At 31.8% G+C, this 14561-nt stretch overlaps 2 protein-coding genes across 4 annotated transcripts in view; one reads left to right on the forward strand and one right to left on the reverse strand.

The window, feature by feature from the left end:
- Nucleotides 1-14561, reverse strand: part of ckn (CRK like proto-oncogene, adaptor protein) — a 360627-nt gene that overhangs the window by 165385 nt on the left and 180681 nt on the right. The window lies entirely within an intron of this gene.
- On the forward strand, nt 4865-9464 carry LOC148227740 (uncharacterized). Its single transcript, XM_088201780.1, has 2 exons — nt 4865-6079; nt 6165-9464. Exon 2 carries the CDS (start codon nt 8815-8817, stop codon nt 9430-9432), a length of 618 nt encoding a protein of 205 aa, XP_088057906.1. The 5' UTR covers nt 4865-6079; nt 6165-8814; the 3' UTR covers nt 9433-9464.

A 14561-nucleotide genomic window follows, 5' to 3' on the forward strand; every position in this document is an offset into this window, starting at 1 on the left:
TACAATTTACGGTCCGATATTTTCGAGTTAATGTATTATATATATATCAGGGCGTCAAGCCTTTCCGGTTCAATAAAAAATATATATATATATCGGTTCGATGTTTTATTTGTATAAAAAAATATTTTTCTACCATATTTTAAAACATTTTATTGTTTATAAGCAACTATATTAATTGTTACTTTAATATAATATTAATTAAAAATTATTTGAAGGTATAATTGGGCTTTGTCGCATTGACGCATTGGGCTTACGCCTGTCAGGTTACAACGGAAGATTTAATAAAATAAATATATATACATACACCATAAAATCAAGAATATTTCTTTGTCAAATATGAATTTAAAATGTTTACCGGTACACTGCGAAACATACGAAAGTATAATAGCTGTGAAAAACCTTTTTAGGGTAATAATTTTACCGCCAATGATTATTTGGCAGAAGTGTGGTGACTATAGGCAATGAGGCTTGCAGAATATTTATTTATTGTTTGAAACATACGTGGCCGACAGATAACGTCCTTCCGTCGCGTCGCCAAGCGGCTAAGTTCTACATAACGTAGCCTTATGATGCCAACTGTATTGGGTCCCCCACAATAAAGAAAATATATTTTGTACATATATGATATTCTTTATGACTTAAATTTAGCTCTTTATCAGATATATTTTATACAAAATATGCACGACCTAGCTTCATTTTAATTATTCACCACGAACTTCATTCGTGAGATTAGAAAAAATTTAAAAAATCTGTGATTATAATTATATAATAATCATTAATTCCGATCTTACTGAAAAAAGGGTTCAAATGGGTTTGAATCTAGGAATTTCAGACTTACCCATTGATTTATACACTTTGTTGACAGAATAATATGTGTAGTTTTGGAAAGAAAGTAATACAAATAGTAGAACTGTCATATGTAGGTCGAATGAATCTTGAAGGACTAACGGAAAATACTATAAATTAGCACTCTGAAACTCATGCGTCAATTTGTCTTTATAGTAGATTTTTTGAGATATGTTGATTTATAGAAAGGGTCATAAAACAAATAAGACTTGTCTTACTCGGATTAACAGAGTTTTTCAGTATATAAACGATATCCATTAGTATTTTTTTGTGCACTGAAAAACGAAAACAAAAAAAAAGGGTCGGTGCCAAATATTTTTGCTGTGCAGATTGCACATTCCACAGACTAGCACGTACAGAAAATATGTCTATTAGGCTACTCTGCATAATAAAGAGCACGTATAAGACAAAAAAAAATAGTCTAGCTCAGCCCCGAATCTGCAGTATTAATAAAAATATATTATTAGACATTATTTTTGTAGCACTGTTACACAAGCCAAAGAGTCTGATAATATATGTATTAGCAAAGAGTCTGGTTCCACCCCTAAATTATCGAGGAATAAAAAAGACATCGGATCTCCATTCCAACCAAGTCCAGCTGAAGCAGAGACTACACGACGGACTACTACGAATAAATTAATATTCATATTTATTATTGCACAACAAATATAATTAAGATAAAAAACGTTATGCCTGCACTACACTCTCTGGAAGTTGGCCTAGGTTGGCTAAGGACGGATAATATAGTGGGTTACTTCGGTTGAGTTCTGCCCGCTCTAAAATCTCTCGGAAGTTGTCCGAGGTTACCGAGAACGGGAGGTAAAGTGGGGGTAATTCAGTCGACTTGGCCAGCTTCGAGCGCTTCCGAACATTGTCGGCATTTTTTCCGAGTCAAAGGGACCGAAGTCGGAGCTGCTCTTTAGAATGCGAACGGTGAGATACTTCCCCTTTCGCTCTCTCGCGTGTTAAGTGACGAGAGTGAGAGAGATAATGATATGATGTTTTGCAAACTGAGATAGAACGAGTAATTCGGTTTAAAGTCCTATGGTTAACACGCATGTCGTAATTATATTTTTGATAGTATATTCTTCTAACAGATATCGTAATTATATTTTTTTCATATAAAATTAAATAATTAAAAAAAATCAGTGAAACTTGATTTTGTTAAAAAAAATCTTTTCCAATATCCTAGATCGGTTTATATAAATGTCACACCATAACGAATTATTATATAGAATCGATGGCAACAAATTCTAGGATAGTCACACGTGTGGTGTTTGTATTCTGAAGTATCATTTTTATGCCTTATGGCATTTTGCAAAAGCCGACAAAGATTTTGCGTAAATTGAATATTTACGACCAAAAAGTTTTCATTGTTTGCGACTTTTTGGCACATTTTTCGATCGCGCGCAAATATGCCAGCTGTACGTGACAGCAGCCGCCGTGCGGACGTCATTCACGGCTGTCGTCCGGACGGCATATGAAATTTGTAGCAGTTTGGCCCCTATTATTTGGCACTTTTTTCGATCGCGCGTAAATATGCCGGCTGTACGTGAGAGAAGCCGCCGTCTAGACGTCATTCACGCCGCGAAGCGCGCTTACTCGAAGTCATAGATAACTTCGGTTCGGGCAACTTCCAGAGAGTGTAGTGCAGGCATTAAGTTAAACGAAAGTTCAGTGAAAAAGTGTAAAACAATTAAAATATGTTTTGTATATTGAAAGATATTGACTTATTGAAAGAATATAACTAAATATTGAAAGATATTGACTTATTGAAAGAATATAACTAAAAATTATGTTTGTAGATATATAAAAAAATATATTTTTTTACACAATGGCATATATTTTTATTCTCTTTTCCTTGTTCCCATTAACTAAAGGAAGGAGAAAAAATATCTATAAAAAATCATATATTGTTGAAATAAAGGAGTAAAAAAATATCATATACATATAATACATAGGGGTCAAAGCACATTTAATTAAATGTGCTTTGCTCCAGCTCCCATATTTATTGGTAATAATATAAATAAAACAAAATATGGTATTTGAAAAGTTACGGTTACGATACCATTATGATATCGTGAAATATGTATATGGTTCAGTACCTGTGCGATTTGTTTCCGGTTAAATTGATGGGCAAATAACTTTGTTTGGAGTGGATCATATACAATATGTACATAAATGTGCGTTGTATCTTATTGGAATTAGTCACCAGGGAAAAATTGTTCATAAAATAATTCATCACGACTTTCAAAATTAGTAATCGAATTAAGCACGTCTTAAATATGTCTCTAAAATATGAAATTGTTAGTACAACTTATTAATAATAATCGAGAAGACTTAAAAGTCGATTTTTTACATTGCAAATTTATAAATTAACAAGTAAACGTTCGAACGCTTAATCGAAACTAAAGGGCCGTTAAATTGAACTCGATCTATTCAATTTGTCTCGTTCCCGATAACTTTATGATTCCCTTTATACTTTCCCCCCGGTTAAAAGTGAAACTAATTTTCCACGTTCACCTGTCCGACCGGCCGTGAACCGATGCGAAATCGATAATTTTTATACATTTTCTCACCTTTTTCCATCCAACGTCTCTTCCCTCTCTTGCGCGAGAATGAAAGTGTCCCTGTGCACTGTTGCTTCTACTTCATTCTCCCTTGCCGAACAAAATAAAATGCCCCGCTCGCCTTTCGAGAGTCTAATTTACTTAAGGCGATTATGCAAATTGAAAATTCTGCTTTTCTTGGACTTATTCTCTTCTTGGGCTTATGCGCCCTCGCCCTTCATTGTCAGTCGGGCGGTTATTCAACTAGTTTTATTTACACTGTCCAAATCGACAGGTTTATCGGGTATCTACTTTGAGATAAATAAATGAGAATTTTACATTTTGAAAGCAGCATAATATACAATTTATAAGACGCTTAGAAATTTTACTTCTTGTTTCATATAATCAAGTCAAAAGTATCTACATATATATACATATACTTAAATCATGATATTATTATATAATACTTATAGTAGTAAAGAAGTATTAGGCAATTTTAAATGTTCTGTGAATTAAATAAAAATGTGTTAAAAGATCAAGAAACTGATTAATCGTTAAGGCGTAATAATTATGACGAATTAGTTCATTATGCATTATCAAGATGACCTTAGATTTCATAACACGGTAAAATAAGGCTTGTAATAAAGCTGCTAATGGTACTAATACATTTAATTGTTGCGTGTAAAAATTATAATACAGTTTTATAAATACTATATTCATTACAATAATCCGTTTTTTTTTATTAAGCGTGTAGATTATTACATATATTTTTTACGGAAATGTGACGCATTTAACAGTTAAGATTATATATTGTCGGGACAAAAGATTCCAAATCGAACATTCGAATATTTGAATATCGAATACATTCGATCTTTTTTTAACTATTAGCAAGGCAAATATTTGTCTAACTATTCGTAAAGTATTTGTTTATATTTGTAATACTAGAAAGTATTGAAAGTTTTGATCTCTAGATACATCACTACTCCTAAAATGTGTTGTTTTTAACAACGCAAGTTGGCAACTTTTTCGCCTGATGTGCTTTTTTTTTGTGAAATATATCTATTAATATTTTAAATCTATTTTTATTTAATACGAAAAATTTTAAGCTCGTCTAAAGTAGTTTATTATGGTATTACTTAGGATTATATACTAATCCAAATATATACAAAATTTGAATACTAAATATATTCGCCCGTTTTTTAACTATTCGAATATTTGTGCAATAGTAGAAATATTTTTAAATGTTTAATTTGTAAATTAATATTGCACTAACTCTAAAAATATGGTTTAACAACGTTTTTATAGCATCTTTCCCCAGATAAACTAAAAACAAAATAATGAAAAAATAACACTTTGTAATTGAAGAAATTACTGATTTTTTCGAGTTAATATAATGCAGCTGTGGACTTAATCATATCTAGTACATATTTTTTTACATATTTTAAATCGATACAGATAATTTTTAATCGTTTCTTTTTTTTATTTTTAATTTAATTTTAAGCCTGGCTAAAGTAGTTAATTATGGTAGTATTTAAGATTAAAGATTCCAATCCAAATATATTGGCCCGTTCGCGCTCACTGAACTATTCGCTATTCAAATATTTGTACAATAATTGTTGAAATTTTCACAGATATTTGTAATGAAATATTTTTAAATGTTTAATTTGTAGATAAACACTGTACTAACTCTAAAAACATGGTTCAACAACGGTATTTAGCCTCCCCTTCCCCCATGTACCGGTTAAGTATCAATAGTTTTTGTTTTGTGAACTTAATCCTTATAGCCATAACCAAGCTAAGAATAAAATAATGAATAAGAAAACACTTTATACCTGCCGTAATTCTAGAAATTACTCATATTTCCAATTTTATATTATGCAGCTATGGAATATTAAATCTAGTATTTAATTTTCTATATCTTTTAAATCAATACGAATAATGATTAATTTTCCCTTTCTTTTTATTTTTGTATTTTTTAAATAAATACATTTTTTAAGCTCGTCTAAAGTAGTTTATTATGGTAATACTTAGACTACAATCCAAATACTTGAAAATTCGATTGCATGAACCTGTATTCATTATTTAAACTGTATTTTTCGATTCTTTATACTTTGAATTTCAATATTTTTTAGTTTACTATTCGATACTCGAATGTTAAATAGCGAATATTTAAAAACTCAGAAAATAAGTTATTAAAGACTTATTGAAAAGGTATATACAAACTTTAAAATACATATTATTAAAGATTCACACGAAATTATACAATCAAGAAGCAAAAAGAAAAACAATTATGTTACACACCTAAAATAGATTAGCAGCATCTCACAAAGCAGCAATGTGGTCAACTTGTTGAGAAGCTTAATGACTTGCGCAAGAGGAGCATTCTCGGGCGCTGGCGTCCTGGCTGCGACGGCTCAGAATAAGGGACGCGATCGCGACTTTTTAAGGCATTCAAAGATTACAGCTAAAAATCACTAAGCATTGATACTTCAAACTGAGTACTACGTTGAGAATGCAATGAATTGTATTCCAACGCTTCTATTAAAAATGCATGTTTTTGTAAAGATATCTAATATTTTTTCTTTGAATCCTCTCCGATAACAAAAAGAACTTCGTTTCATTAAGATTACATACTATAGAGCCATATTTGAATAAGCTACGAGCTAGCGAATCGCTAATTAATTGTTAGTTAAATGCGCTCCGCACAACGAAACCGAGCATCTTCGATACCATATCGTGAACGCCTAAACTGTAAGAGAATTCCACCAGGCAGTTGAATCTGTAAAATGTAGCAACTGTCTTTTTGTAAAGAGAGAGCTAATCTTATTTTTGCGATTACTCTGAAACACTTTCAGGTCATCAGCATATAATAAATATTCCGAGTTCTTAATTACAGTATGTATGTTGATGATGAAGAGAAGAAAAAGTCGAGGTTCTAGATTGGATCGGAATGAGCAAAATACTCATCGAAGCGACGATAATAATATAACATTCGATAAACACGCCAAAGACCTGTATTAGATAAAAACAAAGATTCTGGTTCCGCTTCGAATTATTTGCATTAGTCAAAGGATCGAGGACTGGAAGGGGCGGTTGATTTCTCTGCAACCCTAGATGATATGTAATATAAGACAGATTACTGTCATACCGACTTGAAATAACAGGTGTTCAGATGTATTCACATCAAGCAGAGCTACACCGAATCGACCAAGACGATCATTAGAAGCTTGAGAATAGCAAGCTTTCATTTCGGCAAAGGTGAAACTCGATCTTCGATACGAGCTAGACTAGAGACTAAGAAGACACGGTACTTAATAATTAAAAATTAATTGTTTTGAAGATTTTATGTATTTTTTGTTGGCAAGAAAAATAAATGTAAGCAATACTAATGTGCGATTTAGACTATGCTAATGTGTAATTTTTAGGTAAAAAATATGTTTTTCAATACATTCAATACAAATGAGCAGTTTTTTTTAAAGTGGTTCAAGTCAATTTTGGAAGAAAAAATAGTTAATGGTAGTTTTAGTCAGAAATAGTATCCTCGTTTTATATTAAAAATCACACAGTCAATGATGCATAATATTCTCATAAATTAATTAAAATAAGTTGTTTTCTTGGGAATGTTTTTGGAAAATGGTCTTAGACCACTTTCAAAGACAACGGCTTGTATTGGTAAATGTATTAGGTCATTCGCATGCGTTTTTCGTTACTGTTTTAAACGTTTCGCTGTTATATAAAGTCGGTATCTATGAACGCCAGACTTGGATGTGTAGTAAACTTGAAGTAATTCACAATCAATCATATTTCAGTGAGTATAATTTTAATAAGGTATAAGTTTAAAATTAGTTTTAAAAGGTTAAAAGTGACAGTTGTAGATTTGTTACATTCTGAACCACTTGATAAAGGAAAGTGAATATCTTACAAGCCGTATAAAAATATATACAATATGAAATTCTCAGATTTATACCCGTGGCTTATGTAGTGTGTGGTATATGTGTATATAAAATCCAAAGGAAGTGTAACACTTTTCCACGGTAGCGGCTTTCAGCGCGGATTTGGCCGCTGGTGAGCTTTACGCACGGAGCTTCCGGCGGTTATTTTTCTTCTTTTCCTCTCCTCTTTTCTTCTATCCTAATTTATGCAAGGTTTTGTGTGCGGGAAGTTGCTCTGCCTCTCTTTACCCCTTTTTTCATATCTCAATCTTTGAAACCCCCCATATATTGATCCGGTCGAAACGGCCGGGAACAATACCCGGCCGTTCAACGGTCATATAATAACGATATTCGAAACGCTCTCGGCCATATGTGTGTGAGTTAAAATGAGCTTCTCGCTAGTACCGTTTTGAGTTAAATTTTATATCTAGCGTATTATGGAAATTCAAAGCTGAACATTCACCTTTTCAGTTACATAAATTGCGTCATAAAATTAAATGGTATTCAAAGCATAAACTTATTTTATTGAAATTTGCATTTAAAAGTTCATAGAATAAATTAACATTTAAGTACTTATTTTTTATATGGCAATAATCTGTTGGTCGGGTCAAATTTTATTGTTTTATTATAGAGCTATCCTTCTATTATTCTTTCCTATAAATTAATAATGAGATGTATCATCTGCAATTTATTTTTATATGTATAAAAACATGAATAATATTTTTTATGCTCGTATCTCCCCATAGTGTAAAAACATCTAGACATATACCAGAAAGCAAATCTCGATTGTATATTATAATTAAAATTTTAATATTATAGCACTAAGATGTTTTTTCTCTGCGAATATTTCTAAGAATAGTGTTAAAATATATAATAGCACCTCCATTAAAATATGTAGCCACTCTTAAATTACAAATTTTTCAGTATTTAATCTATGTTTTAAATACAATGTATGCATGAAACATTTAACACTTCTATTTGTGGAAATTTTACTGGTGATTATAAAATCATACCACTTAAATGTATTACATGTGAAAGGAAAATATTTAACCTTTAGAAGTTCAAAGGCATCTATCCAGTATTTTATTTCATAAGTTACTCGGAGATACTTCTATCAATATATTACAGTAAAAGATTTATTAATTTCTAACCATTCTCCCTGGAATTATTAATTTAATAAAATTCATCGTAAAATCTTAATCCATCGACATAGGCTTGTTATCCATAGTTTTGTTAAAAAAAGTTTTGTTTTTACATTTACGTAAATATTTTCTTTAAAATTAAATAATTTTTTTTGTGGCGATCACACATATAGGCACATTTAAAAGGGCGATTGTCTCATTATTAATGACCGTGACCAAAAACGTTCATTTATTAACAATGAGACACATCATGGCACAAGAGGGATTTCTTTTGACCACACACAACACGGGTCATTAAGAGAATCCCTTTTGCGACAAAACGGTACGGACGCAATCAATACCACAATGCAAACCCTTTCCGAAGAATTCAAAAGTCTTGAGCCAAGCAAAAAACTGGCTTTCGAAAACGCAACATCCGATTTCTCGAATTCTAAGAAACCACTGCAGCGATTGGCTAGGAGATCGATGCACAATTGCGATTGGCCAGCTAGCGTGCATGCCCCTAAAATATATAAGCTCGGACTTCGACGAGGAGAGGGCAGGCGGTCCACGGCAATTGAAGCAGACGGCCCAAGGCAGACGGCCCAAGGCAGACGGCCCAAGGCAGACGGCCCAAGGCAGACGGTCCGAGATACGAGACGGCTGAGGCACGAGACGTCACCAGACAGCAGAGCCAGCGACGCAGACAACCAGAGAGCCAAGATCTACCAGCAGCCATCCGGAGGAACCAGCCACGCGCCCTCACCGACAAACCTGAAGATCACACCTGACACTCGCCGCACGCAGCCACAAAGCCCTGAGACATCATCACCTGCACACCTTGATCGCGAGAAATGTCACGCCGTAATCGTCCATAGTCAAAATTGTAATTATAACTTAATAAACAATCTAATAGGATTCACCGAAGAGTCTCATTGGCCGCGAGGTCAACCACCCCTAAGGCTACGCCCCCTAAATTTTTAATTCATGAAGTGAATCATGAAGTTCATGATGACAAATCAATTACCATATATTTATTATTTTGTGCCCAATTGAAGGTTTCTAACGTAAATTCTTATATTATGTAAAAAAAACCGATGAAAGAAAAACAAAGATGTTTAAGAACGTAACTCAAAATCATATCTTCATATAGAAAATTACTTCGAGAAAAATCATACAATGGACAAATATAACTAAACATTAAATGCATGTATAAATATGTAAGTAATTGTAATGTATATATAAATATATTTAGTGTTTCATATATAAAAATAATAAAAAAAAACAACAATAAATTACGCGCAATTAAAAATATGCTGAGTGAATAACAATAATGAACAATTAACTAAATACTATTTACAAGGATAGAGCAAAACATTCCTCCTTTTGTCATTGCATTCTTAGGTGCTTTTTTATTCAGGTAGTGGTCCCAACATCTAGATCGGGTACTTGGTATACCTTAAATAAATTATATATAAATAGTAAGTAAGAAACTCAAGTTTTGTAATTTAATAAATTAGACCGCAGTATATTCAATAAGAAAAAAGTACTGGTTTTGACATAATTTCATAAAAGAGGTACAAAAGTATATTAATATTCCTCTTTGGTTAATTATTATCTTGTTAGATTTTTTACAAATATATATTGTAGAGCATAGGCGACAACACATAAGCTTGTCGTAGCCCTCGAAAAATATCTACACTTTCTGTTCCCATATCTTTATATTGATTCTAATAAGGCTTTAAAATAATAAGCTCTGTTTGCTCGGATGATTTAACTCGGTTATTTTCGAGTTATTTGGGCGATCATAGACAGTTTGGCGGCCGATTGTCAAAAGAGTGCCCAAGAGTCTAACCTGGGATCTCCGCTTTTCACATTATTTATTAATGACATGTCCGGCATGAGGGGCAAGTTACACAGGTGGTCGAATGGGGCGCCAGCTCCAGAGAGGAGCCAACAAATTAAAATAAAAGCGTAACATTTCCTTCGAATTTTTTTAAGTAATGTTAGAAAAATAATCTAAAATTGCTTGGTGAGCAAACACTCAAAATTATTTAATAAATCTAGTGGATAATCTTTGAAAATAACCTTTATTTATTTAGCCTTATTACGTGATTAAAAAAAATGATTCTGAACTGGCGGCTAAATTTAACAAATTTAAATTGAAATTCTTTAAAGGTTAAATGTACCCGTCATAAAACAAACAGAACGAAGAGCGATGATTATAAAATTCGTCCCTCGTTGAAAATACTTTTTAAAATTCAATGACGACTTTCTGCGTCACGCTCGTTATGTATAAAATACAATTACGACGCCTTTAGGCGTCATGCCAGGTTAAGAGGTTAAACTTACAAATGCTATAACACACCTTTTTTATATTGAACTTACTTATAAATTATTTAGAACAACGTGTTAATTGCATTAAGGTATTAAAACCACTATTAACTAAAAAAAATATAATCTATTAACTTTTTTAAATATTGAAGTTTTGAAATACGAGCATCTTTCCGAAACGAATTATGCTCGTAAACCGAGGTTCTGTTGTAATGATATCAAAATTTGATTATCTTTAAAAGCATTTTCCTTTAAAAATTACATTAGCATCCCGACGCCGGAAATTGATTATCCCGCCGAGGAATCAATCACGGCAATTTTTCGCCTCATCATTTCAGGAAGGATACTATTTCCCATCTCAAAAAGCTCGCCCGGCCGGCGATACGTTTCTCCTTTGTGGACTTTATTAAATTTTCCGGACGCGGAAGTCGTGAAAGGGCCGCGGCGTAAGCGCCGCGGGCGGCGACGGGACTAAATTACCTTTCGGTTAAAGGTACATATTTTTGTCGGCGAAAGGGGGGGGGGGTGGCGGGGGAGGTCAATATAAACGCTGCGGTTCAAAGGAGCACCAACCACCGTCGCATACCTTCGAAATCTGGCACCGGGTAAAAGCAGCCTGCGGGTCAGATTTTAATTTTGACCGCACTGAAATTCGTGAAAACGTATGGATGGGGTGTGATGAAAATAAAGTACCAACAAAGCTTATTTAAAAACATATTCTTATTAAGAAAGATATCATCACACGTCGCTTCTGTCCGATATGATACCAATACGCGAAAGCTTTATGCAAAACGAAGGAAGTGGTCGATCGACCATGTTGTAATCACCCACTCGCGAATTCTTCGGTGTCCTCAAAAATTTTAATCGAAAATACATACTTCACAATCTTTATTGGACGTTAAAAAAAGGTTTTCGCATTTACGTTTTATAAAAACGTGTTTATTTTAATTATAATAATTTATGTCAAAGTGGTGATTCAACAAAGTCGTTAAACGCGTTAACTTACTACAGTTTCCGAGCAATTACATTCAATGTTTTTATTATCAGGGCAATAAATATGACACATCGATTTTTGTAGTACAATTGCTACATGTACATATATATTATATATTTAACGTTTTTACAATACCAGTTTATTTCAAGTATAAAACCAGTTTACTTCAAGTTGAGACCAAATATGTAAATGTTATTATTCTATTTATGTAATTATTGAAATTAAGACCATTGTAATAAATCATATATAAAATAAATTTGAGTGATTCATTGTCGTCTCTATGTCATTAATGAACAATTGAAACAGCATTGGTACCAAAATGGTGCCTTGCGGTACTCCAAAAAAAGAATTATATCGTTCTAAATATGAGTTTTCATACTTTTCAAACTGCTCAAGTAATTGGAAAATAACGTGAGATTTTCAAAACATCTGAATTAAGATTATATTTAGAAGTAAATGGCGACTGACTTTATCAAATGATTTTTTTTTAATTCTTGTATATAAAACGTCCAATTATACACCACAGTCCAACGAAAATCAGTGGATCGAGGTTGGCGGAATATTATAAATAACAGTAAATAGATATTCTATTGTTATTTTTTTAATGTTAATTTTTGGGTCATGTAAGGCGACCAAGGCACTAAAATTTAGTTGCTTGATCTATAATTGAGTCCAGTCTTTTTCATGAAAATCGAACTACTAATAAGCCGGGTTGGTTAACATATTCAAATGAATGGACCAAGAATACATTTTTTTAGCCTTATGGCTGCTACAATGTTTTACAAAATCATACCCAGTCACATATTCATTGGTCCATGCTACATAATAATACAATTAGGGTTCTCAATTATTCGTAATTATTCGAATATTGAATAAAGCATACACTAAAATAGTATTAGAATATTCGAATATATTCGTAGTTTTTTTTCTCGGTTTTTACCGATATTAATTTATTTAAGCAATTAGTAAAAAAAATTATGGACCATTTTAAATACATAATTTCATAGACTTTATTGTATATACAATGTTTGCAACGAATTTGATATTGTACATAAAGATCAGATCTGCATCGGCGTTTGTTTTGTGCGAATTTGCATAAAAACTAAATAACTATTATAGAAATAAATTAGCCATGACTGAATTATTGATGTGATTAAAATAAAATATTTGCGTCTTGAAAGAACAAACACAAAAATGTAACACGAACTATACAAAAAATTGCGACGCACACCTGTTTTTGAGATCAGCGTTGAACGATAATAAACGGTGGGCCTTTTCAAATATTTTTTTTCGTTCAACGAAAGCATTCTGCGAATTTCGGTTATAGTAGATACAGCTGATAAATGTTTTATTCACTGTTTTAGAAAGCGTAAAAGCATTATTTTTTGTTGAGAATAAGCGTCAAATTGTATCGCATTTCGAAACAAAAAAAGGCGTGTAATGAACCGTGGATTTTGGAGAGGCACTAGTCACTCGGGTATATTGAAAGAAAATTGACTACCTGTGTTGCTCAAGTATACAAATTGTTTCATGCAAATTTTTTTTTCAAATTTCATTCTAGATGCTATTTATAAACGAATATTTTACGAATTTTCGATCAAAAATTCGAATATTCATATAGTCGAGTGTGTACCTTAAATACAATTAAATAATTAAAAAAATGTTTTTAACCACTAAAAATTTTCTAAATTTATCTTTTCTAACATAATAACGTCAGCAACGATCAGATAGCATTTATATGTTATTAGCGCAAACAACGATATATCGTTCTTTAGCATTCAAATAGATAAACTGTCTATTTTCTTAAAAAAAATAGCTGTAACTCTCAAGAACGCTATTCCGATTTAAAAAATGCGTTTTATAATTATAATAGCATAATTTCAACCCAATATAAAACAAATTGTTTTTGTGAAATATTGCAAGAGCTGAGAATGAAACGAACCATATCTATCAGAATTTTAGAAAGGGCGATTCCGCAGGAAGCGGTCTAATTACTATTGCTTAACGTTTATATCCAAAAATTTGTGCAGAATTTATAAAGTGCATAAAAAGTTTAAATGAAGTGGTGCAAGTGTGAAGACGGTCAATCTTATTGTTTTATTTAATTTTGATTTTATTTTCGGTAAGTAAACTAATTTTTTTTAAACTAACTCTCACCATTGCTAAAATATAAATGCTTAAATATCCGCGGCTTTAAAACTATTTTTTTTATTAAAAAAGCTAGGATTTATTGAGATATGTTTTAGTATTTAAAATTAATTGCAAACTTGTAAAGAATGCGTGCAGGTTACATTAAAAGCGTAGTTCGAAATTTGATGATAATATATTTTATATTAATAATAAAAGTGAAATTTTTCATAAGCGCATTAAAATATATCGAATAGATACAGATTTTAATTTAATAATATTAAAAATTAAATAAAAAAACTGGAATAGCATAGACCGCAAAGTTCTGGTAAGATAACCCAAAATATATCGAATAGATACAGATTTTAATTTAATAATATTAAAAATTAAATAAAAAAACTGGAATAGCATAGACCGCAAAGTTCTGGTAAGATAACCCAGAGGCTACGGGTTCATGTCCTTGCAGCAGACTTGAATATTTATATATAAATATGCGCTATTATTAAAAACCAGACAAAGTGACTTCTCATTAAAATCATGATATTTTATAATGAATAATATATATGACACAAATTTTCAGTCTGGTGTTTTAATTTTAATATTATTTATTTAGGTTTTTATAAGTTTGATTGACTTACATAGTTAGGACAGATTCACC

This window comes from Plectrocnemia conspersa, unplaced genomic scaffold (assembly GCF_051122295.1).
Source record: "Plectrocnemia conspersa isolate PC_06_02 unplaced genomic scaffold, ASM5112229v1 ptg000013l, whole genome shotgun sequence".
Lineage (NCBI taxonomy): Eukaryota > Metazoa > Arthropoda > Insecta > Trichoptera > Polycentropodidae > Plectrocnemia > Plectrocnemia conspersa.

Bases quoted from the DNA above. Each gene is read 5' to 3' on its own strand.
- LOC148227740 (XM_088201780.1), top strand. From the start codon at position 8,815: ATGCAAACCCTTTCCGAAGAATTCAAAAGTCTTGAGCCAAGCAAAAAA.